Source organism: Phacochoerus africanus, chromosome 10, assembly GCF_016906955.1.
Source record: "Phacochoerus africanus isolate WHEZ1 chromosome 10, ROS_Pafr_v1, whole genome shotgun sequence".
Lineage (NCBI taxonomy): Eukaryota > Metazoa > Chordata > Mammalia > Artiodactyla > Suidae > Phacochoerus > Phacochoerus africanus.
The window spans coordinates 102,757,912-102,781,051 of record NC_062553.1 but is presented as its reverse complement, the minus strand read 5'-3'; the positions used below and the strand labels follow the sequence as shown (position 1 = coordinate 102,781,051).

The 23,140-nt window shown below is 37.1% G+C and overlaps 1 protein-coding gene across 1 annotated transcript in view; it reads right to left on the bottom strand.

Moving 5' to 3' along the window:
• Window positions 1-12,263: 12,263 nt before the first annotated feature.
• QRFPR (pyroglutamylated RFamide peptide receptor) overlaps window positions 12,264-23,140 on the bottom strand; it is a 45,424-nt gene continuing 34,547 nt past the window's right edge. Inside the window, exons 2-6 of the mRNA XM_047799504.1 lie at window positions 22,222-22,380; window positions 20,502-20,563; window positions 16,560-16,795; window positions 13,590-13,687; window positions 12,264-12,841 (exon numbers count right to left, since the gene is read on the bottom strand). Of these exons, the coding sequence (XP_047655460.1) occupies window positions 12,441-12,841; window positions 13,590-13,687; window positions 16,560-16,795; window positions 20,502-20,563; window positions 22,222-22,380 (956 nt within the window). The 3' untranslated portion in view covers window positions 12,264-12,440. The remainder of the gene's footprint in view (window positions 12,842-13,589; window positions 13,688-16,559; window positions 16,796-20,501; window positions 20,564-22,221; window positions 22,381-23,140) is intronic.

The window sequence follows — 23,140 nt, the reverse complement described above, 5'->3', positions numbered from 1 at the left end:
GAGACAAAAACCTATACTTTGAAAACTATAAGATGTTGATGAAAGGAATAAAAGATGACAAAAACATATAGAAAGATATACCATGCTCTTTGATTGGAAGACAATCTATGGAGTCAATGCAATCCCTATCAAATTACCAAGGACATTCTTCCTAGAACTAGAACAGAATATTTTAAAATTTGTATGGAAACACTAGACTATGAATAGTCAAAGCAATTTTGAAAAAGAAAAAAGGAAATGGAAGAATCAATTTTCCTGACTTCAGAAAATACTACAAACTACAGTTATCAAAACAAAATGCTAGTGGCATAAAACCAGAAATGTGTGTTAATGGAACAGTTTAGTAAATCTAGAAATAAACCCAAACACCTATGGTCAACTAGTCTATGACAAAGGAGGAAAGAACATACAGTAGAAGAAAGATAGTCTCTTCAATAAATGGTGCTGGGAAAACTGGAACGTACCCTGTAAAAGAATGAAATTAGAACACTGCCTAACACCATACAAAAAAAAAATAAACTCAAAATGGATTAAAGACCCAAATATAAGGCCAGATACTATAAAACTCCTGGAGAAAAACTTAGGCAGAACGCTCTTTGACATAAATCACGGCAACATTTTGTCCAATCCACCTCCTAGAATAATGACAATAAAGACACAAATAAACTGATGGGACCTAATTAAACCCAAAAGCTTTATGCATAGCAAACAAACAAACAAACAAAAAAAACACTAAAAAACTGAAAAGACAACCCACAGAATGGGAGAGAATCTTTGCCAATGATGCAACAGACAAGGGTCTAATCTCCAAAATATACAAACAACTCATACAACTCAACCGCAAAAAAAAACACAAACCACCCAATTGAAAAATGGGCAGAAGACCTAAGTAGACCTTTCTCCAAAGAAGACATATGAATGGCTAACAGGCATATGAAAAAAATGCTCAGCACAACTAATTATTAGAGAAATTCAAATAAAAAATATAATGATGTCACACCTCACACCAGTCAAAATGGCCATCATTAACAAGTCAACAAATAACAAATACTGGAGAGGGTATGGAGAACAGGGTACCCTCCTACACTGTTGGCATGAATGTAAATTTGTGCAACCACTATGGAAAACAGTATGGAGGTATCTCAGAAAACTAAATATAAAACTACCATATGACCCAGCAATCCCACTCCTGGGCATATGTCTGGACAAAACTTTCATTGAAAAGCATGTAGGCACCCTTGTGTTCATTGGAATGATATTCACAATAGCCAAGACCAGGAAATAACATAAATGTTCATTCACAGATGAATGGATTAAAAAGATGTGGTACATATACACAATGGAATACTACTCAGCCACAAAAAAGGCAAACTAATGCCATTTGTAGTTACATGAATGGATCTAGAAATTCTCATACTAAGTAAGCCATAAAGAGAAAGACAAATACCATATGATATCACTTATTTGTGGAATCTAAAATATGGCACAGATGATCCTATCAACAAAACAGAAACAGATCTTGGCCAAGGAGAGCAGACTTGTCATTCCCAGGGAGAGGGGAGAGGGAATGGGATGGATGGGCAGTTTGGGGTTTTTGATGCAAACTGTTATATTTGAAATGGATGGTCAATGGGGCCCTACTGTACAGTATGAGGAACTATGTGTGATTGGGTCACTTTGCTGTACAAGAGAGGCTGAAGAAACATTTTATTTATTTATTTATTTTTACCTTTCCTAGGGCCATTCCTGCAGCATATGGAGGTTCCCAGGCTAGGGGTCTAATTGGAGCTGTAGCTGCTGGTCTACACCACAGCCACAGCAATGTGGGATCTGAGCCATGTCTGCGACCTACACCACAGCTCACGGCAATGCCAGATTCTTAACTCACTGAGCAAGGCCAGGGATTGAACCCGAAACCTCATGGTTCCTACTCTGATTCGCTAACCACTGAGCCATGACGGGAACTCCTGCAGAAACGTTTTAAATCAACTATACTTTAATAAAAAATTGTATTTCATTAAAACTGGAAAAAAGAAAAATTCTAAACAACCACACTGATATCAGAGGGACAGAACATTATAGATTTAGATGTGTTGAGGGAAATGAACTTAAGTTTTATATCCAGCTAAACCATCATTTAAATATGATCACATGACTAACATATGTTCAGGAATACATGTACAAAATATTTTGTTTTCCCACCCCAAGCAATCTACCCTGAATGCCTCTGCTCCAGACGAAGCTCAAGGGCCTCCCTCAGTGTTTGAGTATGTTGGGGAATAAAGAACACTTGTTGATCAAAGAGAGGAAGGAATTAGTTCTGCGATTTGTATCCATGGCATCCTCCAAGAGGGGCAGCATGGGCTGGATTCGTACTTCTACTCGAGGTCCTAGTTCCTATTCAGAGCTCTTTCCACACAGCTCTCTCACTCTCAATATCTCAGTTTTTTTTTTCCCTTCTCCAGTTCCTCCTCCTCCTTCTCCTTCTCTTCCTTCTCCATCTTGTAGTCCCTTCAGACCTACGGATGGGAAGAGTAACTTGCTTTTAAGAGTTGGTACTGCACTAACCCCTCTGTTTTTCTGTACCTGTTCACTCCTTTGTAAATGACCCCATTTGCTAATCTTGACTAAAATTATTCAATTTGAATGTGCCATCTTTCTCCAAACAGCACTCTGAGTGATAAACATAGCCTTAAGAGGTTTGCCATACAAATGCACTTTAGAAAACATTTCTTAAGAAAGTTTTTCAGAGAGTCCTGTTAAATATATGGGGAATAAGGATGAGTAAATTATCTATTTTTAATTTCAGCAATCTATTTTTTAAATTTCCTAAGTTTTTATTAATACAATTGTTCTTCATAGCATGCTTTATTTTTGGTTTTATAAAAACAACATATTCTTAAATTTCTGCAATAATAGTAAGTAAATTTATTTCTAAGTTCTCTTTTGTTACCTTTAATTATATGATTATTCTAGTTTTCTATCTCTTTACCTTGATCTTTTTCCTTCATTTTCAGGCTTTTCTAAAAGGTCTATCAATCCTTTAAAAATGCAGACGTGAACTCCTCAAGAGCTCTGTGAATATGGGCTGATGGTGGCAAGTGGCTGGCTTTGATTTAAGGTGATTGGGTGTGGATGTGGTCATCACACTTGGACACTCTAGACTCCCAGAACACTTAAGTTTCTGTCAATATTCACACTAACTGCTGTCATTCTCTTTCAATTTATTGCAAGAGGAAATCTGTGCATGTGCCTGGAGAGAGGAAGTATTGTGGACTGAGGGGTAAATACTTTCTTGATAGGCCTTCTGCTGATGAGTGATGGAGAGGACTGGGGTGGTTAACTGTTCTGCAGACGCATCATCAATGAATTCTGCCATTTTTGCCCATTTCTTTCTCTCACTTTCTAATGTAGATAATATATAAAAAGACTCAGAATCCTGAGTCTCTCTAGGATTCTGCTGAAGAGAATAACAACTCTCTCCTGCTCTTTCGGTCTTCTCTTGGTGTATTCTAAACTCTGACTTCTAGTGGTTGTGTGTGTGTGTGTGTGTGTGTGTGTGTGTGTGTGTGTGTGTGATTATGATACTGAACCAGCCGTATTTTCCCAATGTGCAGTAAGCCAAACAATGAGGTGCTGAAGTTTGCTGCAGAGAAAGATTTTTTTTTTTTAAATGAGGCAGCCAAACAGGGAAACAAGAAAAAAAATCTCATATCTGCCTTCTGGAAGGTAAGGAGCTTGGGATATATATGGGATGAAGCTGAAGTGTGGAAAATGTGGGGAAAGGTGATTAGAAACAAGAGATAGGTGAGATAATGTTCTAGGCTGGTGCAACTAAGCTTCTTGCTTCTCCGTGGGGCATATGTTTGGAAATTGGCATAAAAGTGGAGTGTTTGTCCTCTGATGTCAAAAGATCGCTGAGGACACTTTTGCATGCCCAGCTGGAGGGTTGGTGATCCCAACTAGTCTTAACTGGCTGGAATTCAGACTAGACACAGCTGACTCCAAGTTCCTGGAAAACAACTCGGGCAAAATCCTGTGGTTTAGGGTACCTAACACTTGGAGGATGTGTATTTTTTTTTTAAAAAAGAAAACGATTAAAGTGAACTTGATCAGAGAAGGCAAGTTACAGTTTAGTATTTATTAAGCAAGTTGCAGTAATAGGTCTAACTGATGACTACCCTCGGTTTCAATATAATGTTCATAATCAACAGCCAGTTTTTTTTTCAAGAAATTTATTGAAAATTCACATCCACTGTGGCTACCCTGTCTTTTTCTTTATTATTGTGGGTTTATATACTTTGTTTTCTTTTATTATTATTCTGGTAAGCTCTTGGAAGAAAAAATATGTTTACATAGTCTAGTATATTAAACAAGAACTCATTCCTTTATTATTTTTTAAAGATTTTTTGCTATTTTAGGGCCAAGCACACAGCATATGGAGGTTCCCAATACAGGGGTGAAATTGGACCTATACCACAGCCACAGCAATGTGGGATCCAAGCTGTGTCTGCGACCTACATCACAGCTCACAGCAATGCTGGATCCTTAGCTAACTGAGCAAGGCCAGGGATTGAACCGACATCCTCTTGGATCCTAGTCAGATTTGTTAACTGCTGAGCCACAAAGGGAACTCCCTTAATTATTTTTAAACCACTCAGGTTGGTGAAGTTTAGAGAAAACTGTCACATTGAAATGCCAACTCACTATTGAGAAGAGATTGTAGGTTTCTTGGATGCTCTTTTTCCTTGAAATCTCCTCTTTTAAAAAATTTCCTTTGCCAATTCATTAAAAATTAATTAAAAATAGTTTCCTAATATCTATTGTCCTAGGTTTTCCTTAGTTAACACAGTTTTGTAACTAAAACAACAGCTAATGAATTTGGCATAGTGACCAGAAACCAAAGGAGTTGTCAGAACAGGAGTTATTTACTCATGTCATTTTATAATACTTATTGTTCAAAGAGGAGAATTTTAATGTTATTTTATCTCATTTCTTTCTGATTTTTTTCTTTTATATTTAAATCATAGTCTCAGCTCTGGAAAACAAAAATTTTGGTGAGCAAGAAGAAAATGAACTTGATATCTAAGCCAGTAAATCTGTGTATGTTTTTAAAACTTACATGTTCTTATGGTTTATTTTTAGCCTCATAGCATTGTAGTCAGAAAAATACTTGGTATAATTTAAGTTTTCTTCAATTTGCTAAAGCTTGATTTGAGGCCCAGGATGTGATCTATCGTGGAGAATGTTCCTTTGGCACTTGAGAAGAATTTGTACTCTGCTGATTTCAGATAGGATGTTCTATAAATATCAGTTGAGTCTATCTGGTCTAATGTGTCATTTAAGGCCTGTGTATATATGACAAGCCTACAGCTACCATCATTCTCAATGATGAGAAACTGAAAGCTTTCCTGCTAAAATTAGGAAAAATACAAGGTTGTCTACTCTCAGCCCTTTTATTCAACATAGTTTTGGAAGTCTTAGGACACAGAGAAGAAAAAGAAAGAAAAGGAATTCAAATTGGAAAAGAAAAGAAGTAAAACCATCACTGTTTGTGGATGATGATACTATGCATAGAAAATCCTAAATATGCTGCCAGAAAACTGCTATAGCTCATAAATGAATTAGGTAAAATTGCAGGGTAAAAAATTAAAACACAGAAATTTCTTGCGTTCCTGTACACTAACAACAAAAGATCAGAAAGAGAAATCAAGGACACAATCCTATTTACTATCAAGTCAAACATAATAAAATACCTAGGAATAAATCTACCTAAAGAGGCAAAAGACCTGTACTCTGAAAACTTTTAAGGCACTGATGAAGGAAATCAAAGATGATGCAACAGATGTAAAGATAGAGCATGCTCTTGAACTGGAAGAATCAACATTATCCAAATGACTACCTACCTAACGCAATCTACATATTCAGTGTAATCCTTACTAAATTTCCAATGGAATTTTTCACAGAACTAACTAGAACAAAAATTTTTTAATTAGCATGGAAACATGAAAGACCTTGAATAGCCAAAGAAATCTTGAGAAAGAAAAATGGAGCTGGAGAAATAAGGCTTCCTGACTACAGACTATACTGCAAAGTTACAATCACCATGGTACTGGCACAAGAACAGAAATATATATCAGTGGAAGAGGAATAAAAAAGTTATAGGATGAAATAATTTTTATGACTTTTTGCCTCTATTTTCTCATTTGCCAGCTAACTCTTTTCAGCTTCATCTGGTTCAGAATAGAAACAATTTTCCTGATCTTGAAATAGAAAGAGAGTGTCTAGGTCTGACACATAGTAGGCACTCCAAAAACATTCATTGAATCAGTTCACTGTCACTGAACAATACATTGCCAGTCTATACTTTTTAATAGATAGGTCTGTTTTTTTGTTCCAACATTTCAAGGACTCCTGTAGTCCCCATAAAATCTATAAATACCACATTTGCAAAATAGCTGAACTGCTTTTTACCCCTATGCATAGCAAAAACCTCTCAACATTGTATTTAAAGAGCCTGCTAGCCTTATAGATAATGAGATTAAATGGCTCCAGCTTGAATTTTAGAGCAATAAAGCAGAAAATATGTTAAGGCTACTTTGATGAGCTGAGAATGTAAAAATAACTTTTTATGGAGTGATAAAGAAAGGAATTTTATTTATTCATTCATTCATTCATTCATTCGTTTCAGGGCCACTCCTGTGGCATATGGAAGTTCCCAGGCTAGGGGTCTAATCAGAGCTACAGCTGCTGGCCTATACCACAGCTATAGCAATGTCAGATCTGATCTGAGCCAGGTCTGTGACCTACTACACAGCTCAGAGCAATGCCAGATCCTTAACCCACTGAGTAGGGGTGGGGATCAAACCCACATCCTCATGGATACTAGTTGGGTTCATTACCTCAGAGCCACAATGGGAACTCTGAAAGGAATTTTATTTTTACAGACTATATGGGGAGTAGAGAGAGTCCGGCTGACTATTAGGAGGAAATTCCTGGATGTGTAGTTTTCACATTTCATTAGCATTACTTCACCGGCCACACATGGCCATTGATATTCTTCAAAAATATAGATCATAAATATTTAGTAACTTATTTGGCCATTCTCCTATTGGTAGGCACTTAGGTTTTTTTCTATCTTTGACTTAGTGTTTCTATTAATAAATACAGGTACACATCATTTTTAAACATTTTATTAAATACATTTAAAGAAGGTCTTTTTGTAATGTTTTCTTTTGCTTTGAAAACTTCCTTTTTGCTATTGGAGATAAAGATGAACATTACATAATGATGAAATGGCCAATCAAAAAGACATAAGAATCCTCATGTACCTGCCTTAAAACAGATTAGCAAAAGCTGGCTGATATAAAAGAGGAAGTGGACAAATATAAAACCATAGAGGAAGACTTTAGCATACTTCTCACAGGAACTGATAGTCCAAACAGGAGGCCATAGATGTGAGCTAAGGAAGAGGTATTTGTGCAAGATTGATGATTGACAATGGAGGAATATGCCACCTGTTTGTACAGATGAACTGTATCCTCTAGACCTGCTCTAACTGATGATCTTGGATACACTGCTTCCATTATGAATTTGTTTACAGAACTGCCCCATCAGCGACTTGGTGGATGTGATGGTGCCCATCTCATTATAGACAATTTTGGTCACATAGTGGCTGAATGGTATGACCATCTGTCTCTCCCAGGGCCAGCAGTGTGCCTGGAGCTACATTTTGATGGTGAATAATTCTTTGCTGCAGATGACATGAACTTGCTCCAGAAATCCAGGGGTATGAGCAGAAACACTTTAATTTCAATTTGCAAAAGGTTCCACATGACATTTTTATTTAACACAGATACTTCTAATACTTCGTGGCTTTATGCGCATATGATTCAAGTGACAGAATTTCTTTTCTTTTTTTTCTTTCCTTTTTTTTTTTTTTAGGGCCACACCAGGGGCATTATGGAGGTTCCCAGGCTAGGGGTCTAATTGGAGCTGTAGCCACCGGCCTACGCCAAAGCCACAGCAACTCAGGATCTGAGCCGTGTCTGCGATCTACACCACAGCTCATGGCGACGCCAGCTCCTTAACCCACTGAGTGAGGCGAGGGACTGAACCTGCATCTTCATGGATACTAGTTAGGTTCGTTGACCACTGAGCCACAACCTAGGTCATATGGTCCAAAGGATGAGTCTGCTTTTATGTAATCTAGACCAGTTGCAGAGGCCTTCTCGCTATGGGATCCACTTGAAACTAGCTGTCTACCATTTTGCTAATAAATGGGTCAAAACAGTATTCTCTAGAAAATATAATGCTGTGAAACCCAGAGGTCTACCAACCATTGTACTTCTTTGTTAGTGGTAGGAGGTTCATAGTACAAAAAAACCCAGAAATTACTTTGAAAGTTACGTTCTGAAATTTCCCAGAAGATAACCCCTAAAAACTTCACCAATGTGGCAGCCTTTAAATCTTTTAAAGTTTTGTCTGTACTATTTCCCACCCTCTGGAGCACATATGATTATAAAATCATGGTCCTTGCCAATTTTTTTTCTGCTTATCAGCTCTAAGTAATATAATGTGATAAATACACTGTTGCATTTGGTATAACACCAAAATGATCTTCTGTAGAATATCCAGACTTTTCAATTCCCTTTGGACTATTGTGAAAAAGCAAATTAACATGATGTTGGTTAAAGCAGTGGAATGTATGTACACTATCATCTATCTCATGTGAATATAAACTGCTGCTGTTTCTCCTTTTAAGTGGGCATTGAAAACTGCTTTTGCCCAATCCACAGCTGCATAAAACGTACAGAGGCTGTGATAATCTGCATCGGTAAAGATAACATATCCAGCACAATAGCAGTGCTTGGAGTTATGATCTGAGTTTGTGTTAGTCTACTGCCACTCAATAAGATCCAACAAAATTTTGCAGGTCTGATTGGTGAATTAAATGAGGATGTGATGGGTACCTATGCTGCACCACTTAAATCTTTGAGAATGGCACTAATCTTTGATGTCCACTCTGGGGAAGCAATATTGTTTTTGATTTACTCTCTTGGCTGCTTGGGATGGTGAGGGGAGAGGCAGTTTCAAAAGCTTTCACTAAGCTTTTCCTACTATAGTAGATCTTATGCTACAAGTCAAGATACCAGTATATGGATTTGGCATTTTCGTGTTGCAAAATGAAATTCCCTTATGTGTTTTTTTTTAAATTGAGGTATAATTTTCATAATTAAACTCATCCCTTTAAAGTATACAAATTCAATAAATATTGACAAATTTATAAAGTCAAGTAACCATGACCAGAATCAAGGTATGGAACATTTCCATTATCCAGAAAAGTCCCTCATGCTCTTTGCACTCAAGTGCTTAAATTTAGCTAGCCCCTACAAACTACTTGCTTGTTTTCTACCCCTATAGTTTTGTCTTTTCTGGAATATCAGGTAACTGGAATCATAGAATATAGATTCTTTCCTGCCTTGTTTCTTTCACTTAGCATAACACTTTTGAAACTTATTCTTGTTGTTACATGCCCTCATAGTTAATTCCTTTTTATTGCTGGGTTATATTCATTGGATAGATTTACCAAAATTTGTTTTTTTCATTCACTGGTTGATAAATATCTGTGTTGTTTCTGGTTTAGGGTTATTTTGAAATAGTCTGCTATGAATATTCATGCACAGGTGTGTGTGTGTGTGTTTGATAGAATTCAGTTTATCAATTCTTTTTTTTAGGCTTCTATCTTTTAGTGCTTTATTAAAACTTTACCTCACCTAATCCAGGGTATAAGTATCTTCTTCTATATTTTATGTGAGAAATTTTATGGATTTAGCTCTTATATTTAAGTCTACAATGCATTATGAGTTAATTTTATGTAGTATAAAGATCAAAGTCCTATTTTTGGAATTTGGATATTTAATTGTTTTGGAACCACTTGTTTGGAAAATTTTCCTCTCTCTTTTTGAATTATATTGCCTCTGGTCTATATACAGGGCTTTTTTTGGCATAACTATCCATAATGAAACAAAATATCTAGAGGTCTGACCAGTGACACATATTTTTTCACTGATTTCAAAGACACTTTACCCAAATGCCAATCAAGGTTTTCTCTACTCCTCTTCAACCCTGTCTTGTGGATCCAAAGAGACTTTCTCAAATCTTACTCCAAGCACCAGATAAGGGGAAAGTAGGTTGAGTAAAATGAATGACAACTTAAGGCAGAGAAAATCCTTGGATGGAGGACAAAGAGGTTTGAGAGACTCAGGGGACTGTGAAGTCAGGGAAATTAGAAAGAAAAGCCATAATCAGGGCTCCTTTTGCAAATCCAAGGCAAATTCTCAATGGACTTCTAAATTATGTTACACTACTGTTTGAACTCATATTCAGACTGAGCTCAGACTTTCTTTGGCTAATAGTAGGCATTTCTCAGTAATGTACTGGATCAGATTTCTTGCCAAACTTTTATAATACAGCAAAAGAATTAAATGTTTAGAAGACAAAAAAAGCATGTTCTAACTATTTTTGTTTCTGAAACAACATTAATGCAGTGTGAGAAAAAGAAAAGAAAAGCTTTCACAGCCTTCCTGGAAATTTTATAGTAAATATTTAATTATAATCTAATATCTAAATATTTTAGATCAAGCTCTACAATATTAAAGAATTTTTAAAACTTCAATCTTAATAATTAAACAGTAATAGTGTTGATTTATCTGTTTTTCATTGTGGTTTGGAACATGTGTACATTAAATTTAAGAAGAGTCATATGGATATTTGCCAATTAAATAAGGTTAACCAAAGATCAGTAAATAAGATTCATTTTTAATGGCTTATTGATTTAAAGCAAACCATTGATTTGCTGCAGGGTAACTAGGGGAACAGGGAAACAGTATATATAAATAATCTATGATGAGTCTATTTCACCAAATAATATTTCCCTCCCTTGACTTTTTTAATTTTCCTGTCATATTAACATTTTCCCTAATAGCACACACTGCTTAATCTGTTTTTTTTTTCATCCATGCTTACATTAACACACACATAAAATTAAATGTCTGCATCTCGAAAGATCCCAATGGCCAGAGTTCTTTGGTTCCCAAACTCGAAAGCTGTCCAAATGAAATACCCTGAGAATTCTTGAGCGTCTCTTCCTTTCTAATACCTGACTGTAGGAATAAGGATTGGAAAACTATGCAGAAGAAACACTTTGTCTATAAGGCTGTGATGACTGGACTTTGAGAAGCTCAGATATTGAAGGGGAAGCAACAGGGCTCCGTGATGGGGCTACTGGATCTGTGACATTTGGGAGTAAGAAGAAAAGACTGCAAGGAGAGGGGTTGAGTTGAAGGAAGAATTAGGTAAGGAATATAAGTGAGGAACTCCACTGTTCTTCCAGACCCACCTCTCTTGGAGGTCAGTTTGGGGCACAGTAAAATTTCACAGGCTTGGAGTTGATTCTCTTTCTCATTAACTATACCCAAAGGACCTAAAAGTCCTTTTACATAACAAAACTTCTTTTATGCCAACTAGTGAAAATAAAAGGTTTAAAAATACAGATATTTGCTATAGTTAGACTGGTCTAAATAAATTAGAGTCAACTTAAGCTGAGGATCCCAGAAATATTCTTCTTCTGATCAGAGAAACCAGTTACAAAATAGGCAGGAGTGAACAGTTGAATAGGGTTGAGGAAAAGTTTCGGAAAGGAAAAGGAAACAATAAGGGGGGGCTGCTGAGACATGAGGAACTATAAGAATGCTAGAGAACTTGGGATGCTTTGGAGTATGAAGTGCTTCCCTGCTCCTATCTCATTTTGTTTTGGCAGGGAACTTCGTGAAGATAAGAAGTACCATTCAGTTTACCAAGGAAGGAATAGGGGCTTAAAGAGGTTATGTGACTTGCCAGTCATCACAACAGTAAAAGGTAAAGCTATGAGAAGCTGAAACCCAGCCATCTGACTCTAAATCTCAGCCATATGTCATTTTGTAGCCTCTCCATTGCCTTTGACTTTGCAATTATTGGATAGACCTCATTCGCAAAAGATTTTATCACCAAGCTTCAGTGGTACGATAAAAATTACATTATAGTGTTCAATTATTAAACTTATTCAAGAAAAAAGATACAATTGTTAAGCTACTTTCTTATCCAATTTAGCAATAAATAGAAAGCCACATTACACTGACTACATAAGGGGAAAACTGTTAAGCAAGAACATTTATTTCTGTACAAGATTTTTAAAAATCCACTTTCATAATCTACAAGGATGGTATACTCTTTTCAAAATTGAGTTTTCATGTGCAGTGTAAGATTTTTATGGAAACATGAGTTAAGATTCCTTCTTTTCATCATTCTAAAATAAAACATGAGTATTTGACCTTTGCTCAAAATAATTTTCTCTTCAGATTAAGCTATGAAGGGCAATGATTATGAATACATTGTTATAATTAAGGCCCACTGCCTAAAGCAGAATTCTCAGAAAATTCAGAATTAAAAAGGGCAAGATGTCTTTTGAGATACTTTTTCTCCTCGGGTTGTTCACAGAACTTGACTTCAATGCTGCCATCACTGAATGCGTCTCCTTTGGTCTCCTGTATTATGTCTTCTTTCCGGGAAAATTTCGCTTTCTTCTGCATCATGGTAATTCCTGAATTTCCATGCCTTCGTGCTGGGGATGAAGTTTCTTTTACTACGCAATAACAAACTGCAGATAAAAAATTCTTTTTGAAGTTTTCATTCATAAATGCATAAACAATTGGATTACAAATGGAATTGGAAAATCCAATTATTTGCACTATAGCAAAAATCATCTTGATTGTAACATCAGTATATTCCTTTTCAAAATTACCTGAAATAAAAAGTAATACTTTAGAATGGATTTTTTAAAAATCAATATAAAGTAACATTTCTGTTTATCTCTGTCCTTACTAGATACCTACAATTGTGTAAGTGGTTAAAGGTGTATAAAATTCAAAAGACCATTTTGGGAAGAACCATCAGATGTCTGCAGAAAAACCACTTTTGTGATGAATTCTCATTCTTAGAGAAGCTAGTCTTGTAAACACAGCCCAGTGCCCAGTACATATAAGGGTTTACTGCATTTCAACTTGATTTCAAACTTTATGTAAAGTGGAAGCAGCAGTTACCCTTCAGATGTCTGCTTGTGTTAGAAAAACACAATCATCTGAGAACCATGTTCAGGGTTGTATTATCAGAAAGAATACATTAAGGGTCTGGCTGAAGTCCTAGGTATTATTAAATTCATATAGTTCAAGTGAGGGTTCTAAATAGAAAACACTCACAGGATGTCACACCTCTCCCAATGTTTAAATGGCTTAAGGAGAACAGAAGTCATGACATGGAAGAAGAATCTCAAAAGCTTTTCTTTATCTTTTGTAATTAGTAAAGCTTTGGTCATATTCATACATGATTATCTAACACATAACAATCTGGTAATCTTAAAACATGAAAGAAACCTAATAAATGTTTGATATTTGATTACCCAAGTGAATGGCAACACATTTCAATGATTCCTTGTCCATTCTAGCAGGAAATGAACTAGAACTTCCATTTAAATGAGAAAGACAAGCACTTACTATATTCAATCATCATGTGAATCACGTGGAAAGGTGCCCAACATACGGCAAAGAGAGCCACCACTGTCACCATCATAATGACAGCTCGCTTCTTCTTCCTGGACTCATAAGGATACACTGTGTTAGTCAACTTCTCCCTGGCAGATGTGTCAAGTTGGTTGCAAAGCAGTTAAAGTTCAAGTCCAGACTTCTCAATGATACTTTTTCAAATGTTAATGAAGCTCAGGATGGGTTAAATGTGAACTGTTTATCATCTTTTTCCATTGCTATTACCCTCATCCCTATATTTCTCGTTTTATAAAGGTCCTTTAGATATGTGCTCGTGATGGGTCTAGCACTATGTTAGATGCTTGGCATAGATTATGTTATCAATCTTCCCAATAAGGCATTTGACAGATGCAGAAACTGAGGTACAGAGAAAGGTAACTTGCAAAGTTAGATGGCTAGTAGAGGATTTAAACTATAAAGGCTAGTTTGGATTTAAATTTAGGAAGTCTAACTTCAGTGCTTAGCTCTTATTCCTTTTATATTGAAGAGGACTCACGCCTGTGATAGAAAAATATGGGAAGCCCTCAGAATAGAATTAAAATATAATCCTCCATTATATAACTAAATAATATGATTAACCAGGGATTCAAATGAGTTTTCTCCTTTAGTCCTGTAAAGGAGATCTATACATTTTCAATGTTATAATGAGTTACATTCATTATTTGTTATCTCAACATGGTAACCCTTTCTTTTGAGGAAGTGAGAGATCTAAATCAGCAAGAAGTCCCAAGGTGCTAAACAGTTCAACACTGTACACTGAGAGGGAGGAGTTCTTTATAGAAACTGGACACTAGAGGTCGCTGCACACTTGAAAAAAATGATGAATTTCATCAAATCACTAGACTTGGTATAAGATTTTGTGTTTTTTTAATAGCCATTCAGTGTAGACTATAAAATAAACAGTATGGCCCACAAGTATCATAGCAATAAATTATATTTTTAAATTTCTATTAATCAATATGATCAGAAAGTAAAGAAGAAAATATATCAGTAATAGTAACTTTAAATAAACATACTCTCATTACCAAAGGATTTTCATACATATCTTATTTTTTTCAGCATCATCCTTGGATGGGAGGAAGTAAGAATGGATATTATTATGCTTCCTGAAACACGTGAGGAAAGTAGGACCTTGGGAGTAAGAAGACATCCACATCATGTGGCTGGTGAGTCACAGAGAGAGGGGAGCATTACAGCAATTCCTACTGTATCATGTTGACATGAAGATGAAAATATAACAATTTTCAAGATTTCAGGTAAGGTTCTTTCTGTAACAGTGACTTCCCCTTTTATTCAGGAGCTGGTGATCTCACTCTTTCTTATTATCACACTTAAAACTCAAAAGTTTAATATCAGGAGTTCCCATCATGGCTCAGTGGTAACAAACCTGACTAGTATCCATGAGGATGCAGGTTTGATCCCTGGCCTTACTCAGTGGGTTAAGGATCCAGCATTGTCATGAGCTGTGGTGTAGGTCACAGACATGGCTTGGATCTGGCGTTGCTGTGGGTGTGATGTAGGCCAATGACTATAGCTCCGATTTGACCCCTAGCCTGGGGGTCTCCATATACCATGGGTGCGGCCCTAAAAAAAAAAAGACAAAAAAACTTTAAAGTCAGCCTATGTCTCTTATGATCAGTGATGTTGAGCATTTTCTCAGGTGTTTGCTGGCCATCTGTATATCTTCCTTGGAGAACAGTCTATTCAGGTCTTTTGCCAATTTTTCCATTGATTGATTGGCTTTTTTGCTGTTGAGTTGTAGAAGTTGTTTATATATTCTAGAGATTAAGCCCTTGTCGGTTGCATCATTTGAAACTATTTTCTCCCATTCTGTAAGTTGTCTTTTTGTTTTCTTTTTGGTTTCCTTTGCTGTGCAAAAGCTTTTCAGTTTGATGAGGTCCCATGGGTTTATTTTTGCTCTAATTTCTATTGCTTTGGGAGACTGACCTGAGAAAATATTCATGATGTTGATGTCAGGGAGTGTTTTGCCTGTGTTTTCTTCTAGGAGTTTGATGGTGTCTTGTCTTATATTTAAGTCTTTGAGCCATTTTGAGTTTATTTTTGTGCATGGTGTGAGGGTGTGTTCTAGTTTCATTGCTTTGCATGCAGCTGTCCAGGTTTCCCAGCAATGCTTGCTGAATAGACTTTCTTTTTCCCATTTTATGTTCTTGCCTCCCTTGTCAAAGATTACTTGACCATAGGTGTCAGGGTTTATTTCCGGGTTCTCTATTCTGTTCCATTGGTCTGTCTGTCTGTTTTGCTACTAGTACCACACTGTTTTGATGACTGTGGCTTTGTAATATTTCTTGACATGTGGGAGAGTGATGCCTATACACAATGGAATACTACTCAGCCATAAAAAGAATGACGTAATGCCATTTTCAGCAACTTGGATGGAACTAGAGAATCTTGTACTGAGTGAAATGAGCCAGAAAGACAAAGACAAATACCATATGATATCACTTATAACTGGAATCTAATATCCAGCACAAATGAACATCTCCACAGAAAAGAAAATCATGGACTTGGAAAATAGACTTGTGGCTGTCTGATGGGAGAGGAAGGGAGTGGGAGGGATCGGGAGCTTGGGGTTATTAGACGCAACTTAGAATAGATTTACAAGGAGATCCTGCTGAATAGCATTGAGAACTATGTCTAGATACTCATATTGCAACAGAACAAAGGGTGGGGAAAAAATGTAATGTATATAACTTGATCCCTTTGCTGTACAGTGGGAAAATAATAATAATAACAATAAAACAACAACAACAACAAAAAAAAGTCAGCCCATGTGCTAAATGTGAATTACAAATAACACTTTGACCAAATTACCCAGGAATTTTGCGATCTCCGGCAACTGTCCCTTTCAGCACAGCTAATTAAAAATATTTTAAACACAGATGAGTTTTCCATTAAACAGACCTGGCTATTTTTGACATTTCTTTTCCATGAATAGTTCGAAGCACTGAGCCATCTCCCACTCTTTTCTTTATCCAAAGTTCATAGCCAATCTTGCTGTATAGGATAAGCATCACCATAAGCGGTAGGAGGAAGAGAATGACAAGGATGAAGGTGGTATAGATTTTCTGGTGCACAGGGCTGGTCCACTCTTCCAAGCAGCAGACATGTTCTTTTTCATATAAGAAGTCATACTTAATCTTTAAAATAGGTATAAATCAGTTAGAAGAGCCAGAGTCAGCATACAAAGAACAGAAAGCAGCCAAGTACTATGGTCATGCAGCATTTTTCAAATCCTTACATATTTACTATGGGCACATATTTCAAATGAGATAGAATTTTGATTGCTCTTTTGTTGTGAAGTGTGATTTTTCCATGTAATTATTTAAATTCATAAGAGTTTCATATTTTCTTTTCTCTTTTAAATGGAATTGAGGTCCATAGCCTGTTCACTTTTCTCCTCAACTTTTTACATGATAGTCGTAAGTTTTCAATTGGGAGAAAGAACATTACAATGACCAAAGTATGTATTAAAAAAAAATTGTACTAGTATGCCAGCTAGCTTACTGTTAACTTATTTTGCTCCCTCAGTTGTTGAAAAGAAGTATTTTAACAAGGCATCAAACTTCTTCCAATTGTATAAGCACTGAAAGTCTGTAATTTGTGACTGCTTTTTCAAATTGCAATGATCAGGTTCCTTGCAAAGATTTTAGAGAGGTAACTGGCAGCTTTCAGATTCTGAGATGAATGAGAAGTTGGAATTTAGACAATTACCAATGTACATATATTCAGATCCAATTATAAGCTTTTGAGGTATATATTTTACAGAAAGACAATTTCTATTTATTAATACTATTTCTGACAGACTGATCTGATGAGCTCAAACATTAAAAATAGAAATAATAATAAAAATTCTAGTAATGGACAAATTAAACATTTAAAGAATCTTCAAAAGTCATTTATATGGATAATAGGAATTAAAGTTAGAGAGTTTATTGAAACTATTGTCATTTGAGTCACTCTGGAGCTTTCCAGATGAAGAATACTTAGGTCTTAAGACATATTTCTGCCTCCATTCCCAGTAGATTTTATTACCAATCTTCAAAGTCAACTGAGTGAGGGAGAAAATATTTCTGGTATAGTTATCAAAAGTATGCAAATTCAAGTTCTGATCTAGGTGTTATTTTTGAAATACAACTAGGAATGGACAAACTTGCTGAGAGATCATTTTAAAATCCAAATTCCCTTGGAAGAGGATATTCAGGTGAAACTCATTCTGATTCTATGTAGGCAGGGCCCACAGGGTCAACAACCAGGAGCCAAGCATTGACACATTCTAAAGCACAGGCTAGACTGGTGGTCTCTGAACAGGTGCTTGTTCCCCTGGGGACAAGCAAAGACCTTATGAAGGTGCTCTCATATGGTTTCATGGGAACCAATTTCTGATCTTTTTCCAAACATACACTTCTCTGAAATCCCATTGCCTAACAGAATACTTGGGGTTGAAGTCCCATGATGGGTCTACGTTCCCAGTTGCTTTCATAATCACCCTTCCTTCAATTTTCACAATTCCTATCTCTCATCCAGCCCCAATCTCACTCTGGGCCACCAATGCAAGACATGATTCAAACTACTGATGTCAGTGAAGCCACAGTGATCAAGGTACCATAAATTGTGCTTTTCCCTATATTAAATGTATTTCTATTCAGAGGAAAGTGTGGCATTAGAAAAAAGGTATTATGACAGGTGATGAGATATTGTAAATTCCCATTTTTCCATACAGTGAAGGGACAAAAGGGATGACAACTTCAACTTAACTACCTCATTGCTTCCATAATTCCTGGGAGAAAGCCCAGTGAGAGCAAAGCAAAGAGAACATCACTGGTAATGGTGAAGTCGGTGGTGCTTCATTTCATCCAGCTGAGTAATTAAGGCTTCATGCATGCTCGCACTCACACTAATAGAATTTAAGAGTGAGAAGGTGGCTGCTGGGAATGCATATTAATACATTTATTTTATTTGAAAAACCAAGTCATACTTTTTCTTGATGGAAAGCAAATCTGACTTGGCTGATCTGTCTGAGAGGACTGTCTTTGCCAATTAGATTTTATCCATTTTCTACAAATAAATGAGTTACATATTTAAAATATTTTTAGCACATATGATAAGATTATTTCATTAAAAACTGGACAAGACTTCCTGCTGTGACACAGTAGCTTAAGGATCTGGCATTGTCTCTGAGGCGAAGTGGGTTTAATCCTCGGCCCAGGGCAGTGGGTTAAAGGATCCAGCATTGCTTTAGCTGTTGGTGTAGGTTGCAGCTATGGCTTGGATTCAATCCCTTGCCAGGGAACTTCCATATGCCTGGGGTGCAACCAAAAAAAAAAAAAAAAAAAGAACAAACCCTATGTTCTATAGGTCAGAAATGGAATGGACTCTACAATGAGAACTGGGTTGGGTCATTTATAAAAGTATTGATTTCCTGTTGGAGGTGAAGCTGGCCATGCACAGTTGTGTGTGGAAGCTGAAAGGTCTTTAAGAGTAGCTGCCTAGGGAAAGGAGTAGCAGTTGGAAGTCTCAGTGGTGGTATTTGTGAGAAACTCTTAAGTACAAAAAATCAATCATGGGGAAACAGTAATATGCAGAAGGTATCCCTACCGGAGGAAAACCGTCCCTTCTCCCCATCCAGGGAGCCAGAGAGAGCCGACTGAAGTGGGAGGGGCAGGGAGGAAAGATGGAAGGTAAGAAAGCAGAGAAGGGGATCATATCCTTTCTCCAAACTGTAGGATTCTCAGTCTAAAGATGGCTCCAACTGAGGGAGGGCCGTCATTTTAAATTGTTTGAGAGTAAGGACTTACGTAATTGTGACACTGACCTGGACATTTTAACACGTGAACTAAAACTATTCCATGACTAGTCACTATTCTTTTGACTGAAAGTGACCAGAGGAATTTTACTTTCTGAGTGACCAGAAGAGTTAAAGGGCCCACTCCAGGCTTCATCCACCACATTTCCTCAGAAGACTGGGAACCCCTCAGATGGCCTTTTTAGAGGTGGTGAGGGATAGAAAAAACTGCCTTCTGTCTTACTTGTGGAGTCCAGCTCATTCAATATACCAGTTACATCAAACATCAAGCCATTTTTTTAAATGTACCCCTGCCTGAGGGCTCATTTGATATCCTTGCCAGTGGACACTGAGTGTCCAGTAAAGTTTCACATTTGCCTAGGTCAATTTTAAAAGGTACAAAAGACACATTGTTTTAAAATTTTTCTTAAAGGGTCTGTGAGCAACCCCCTAGTGTCCTTGAAGACTACTGTCTGCACTAGATCTCGCAGGCAGGATGCATTAAAGTACACCAGTGGAGAGACCAGGTCACCCAAAACGTCACGGTGCTTCCTTTTCAGTGAACCATCTGACCAAGGCATGTGGGAAGCAGAGAGTTTGGATAAGATGATCCTCTTACATGTTCCAGTTCCAGTTTCAATTTGTCAATGAATAGGAGGCAGGTGAGAAAGGGCTTATGAAGGTGGGTCAACCAGTCCACAGATAATTGGTTATACATTTTTTAAGTCACTTAAAAATAAAAGAAAAATATAGAGCAACCATTGAACTCTTAAAACGACACTGAAAAACACTAGAAAAGATATGCTCAGCTGGCAGGAAAATGTAAAATGTGACCGTGGCACATTTTATTTTAAGCATTAAACTCTTAACAATATAAGCTTAAGGAAAAGCTAGGTAAAGCAGAGGGAAAAACATGTTAAAACTAATTATTTTACTCCACTTGAAAAACCTCTCGTGAAAAAATCGAGATCATACAGATTTGCTACAATGCTCTTTCAGGAAGGAAAATGGTTATAATTAAGAGGGGTGGGAAAAGCTTCCAACCCCAGCCCCAAATCTACCTCAAGTCGTTGCACGTGCCACATGGGAGATCCTATGATGACTGCCACCAACCAGACCACACCTGCAAAAATGTTAAAACCATCAGAATATAATCCTGCAAAGCAAAAGCATCTGTGCTTAACTCTTAATTCTCTGGCCAAAAAGACTCCTTATGTTCTCTTCTAGTCCAATCATCATTTTATTATAGCATGTCCAATCATTTCTCCAATATTTAGTAGAAATGCTGGAGGAATTGAGTCTAGTTGGCTAGTGCCTTGCCAGTCCTCTTGAACCCACTGCCTGCTCAGGGGTAGGAGAGCTAGGGTTCAATGAAACATAACTAGTATAATCTGTGAGAACTTCTGGGCAAGAAAGTTTAGTGGGTCTCTGTTGGCTGGTGTGAAGGGGTGAGGCAGTCTCAGTGAGAAGGAGGCACTGGATGTGATAGACATGGCTGGTTCCCTGTGTAACAGAGCTAGGAGGATACGTCAGGCGGCACTCCTTGAAAGCCTCCTGGGATGATGAATCCTCTTGTTCTAAAAAGCATTTCTGCCTTTCATGACTTTTTTGAGTAGGAACTGCCTTGGCTGACCATTATCAGCTTTGAGATGTCAAAACTCTCTCTCCTTCTCTTTCCTTTTTTAAATAACTTCTCTCCCCCATCTATTCCTTTACTAACCCTCCTTCCACAACCACATGTTGTTTTCAGATATTCTGATGGTAGAAGGATGTCAATTATTTAAAAGCTAAGAGGTCTCTGAATTCTTTGTAAGGAGGATGTGACATAAGATTGAAAATAGCTAACTAAAACTAACATTTTTTCCCCTATTGGCTTCTCTATTCAGTTCAAAATATTTTGAGTTTGGTGTTGCAAAGCCTTCAGAAGTCTTTCTGTAAGCTTGCTAAACTCTTATAGCAGAAACAAATGTTTACTCATTCTGCTCAAGTTGGGTATTGTAAAAACTGCTCTTTGATTATTACAACAATTGTTCATAAACCTCTGCTTATTTAGCTCTAATATATTCAAATCACCGAGAAGCATATTCAGGCTTTAAATGGCTTAATTATAATTATCCAATAGAGAAATCTTCCATTTTACTGTGCTAGACTTTAGGACATTGTTTTAGGTTTATATATATCACAAGGTGTACATGCATCATGAATTGCTGATTCAGAAAAGGCTGCTACAAGCTGAGGATTCAGAATTAGGATGTTGAAAGAATCCATCCTTGTCAGGTATCTCTAGCACTCAGCACTCAGTGTTCTCATGGGCCCTGCAGCCTTCTGCTATTGTGTACACACTACCTGGGGCAGCTCTAGGCAGATGCTCTTTTCTACTTTTCTAAACACACCTTTCCTTCTCCCTATTAAAATCTGCCTGCCTTCACAACAGCATCTTAGCTTAGAGGCTTCTTACCTCAGGATGACAGCTGACTAATCTAATGCATATGGCGATGCCACTGATAGATGATCTTTGGCTGAAAGTAGAGCTTACAAAATTAAGATGCAACTCAAGAAGTAAATGAAAGGAGAGATTTTCAGTGTTGAGGTGGGCCTAAAGGAGAGAGGGGGAAGGGTAGCAGTAAATATGGAGAGGACTGAAACCCTTGGAATTACATCCCAATGCCTACAAACCAGATAACAGGTTACTCCTTTAGTTTATAAACATGGTTCGTGTTGAAGACATCCTCTGTTCTGTAATGAAAAAGAGCATTAATACTGCCAGTGGCACATCCTCACCTAGCATTGTGAAAGCCCTTCGGTTGGTGTATTGCCACTTCATTTTAAAAGGATGCACGAGTCCCTGGTGCCTCTCCACAGCAATGCATGTCATTGTGAGGATTTCTGTCACAATAGCAGTGGACTGGACAAATGGCACCATCTTGCAAATGAAGGCACCTGCAGCAAGGAAACAGGACAAGTTACACACTAAAATGAATAAAAGGTTTATCTGTCTCTTTGTCATTATCACAGTTAATTAGCTCTGAGCCTCTTTTCAAAAGTTTTATGACTGTAATTACACTGCTAACACAAGATAATTGAGAAAGGTTGCATTGGCTGATATTTTCTCTCCCTAAGTGGATTCAAAGTACCTAAATTATATGTAATTAAGCATAGTAGGACAATGAGAGGCCAAGTATCTGGTCATTGATGATAGGCAGAAAACAAAAATTACTGTAACCCTTGTTTGAGAAAAGACAAAGTCGATGATAACTAGTCTTTTAGGTTCTAAACCGGAGAGTAGTCTTTGATTCTTTCTTCCCCATCAAATCGTAACAAAGGAATAATTTTCATCAAAGCCTCCCAGATTTCTCATTTCATCTTTTATTCTCCCTTGACTTTCTGACCAAGATTTGATATCCAGATCATACCATGACACTCTTAATTGGCTTCACTTTCTCTAATGCATTGGTCTCAAACGGGTGGCCCCTGAGCCAGATTTGGCCTGCAAGCATACTTTGTTAGATTTTCATAATATTTATAAAAATATATGAATGCATTGCCCATATTTCAAAATGTTTATACCATCTGTCTGGCCCCTTCACCACTGGTATTCGTGAGCCCTGGTCTGACATCTCTGCTCTTGAATCCATCTTGTTCATTGCTACCAAATTAATAATTCTGAACTATCAGAGAATCATAAGCTCAGGGAATATAA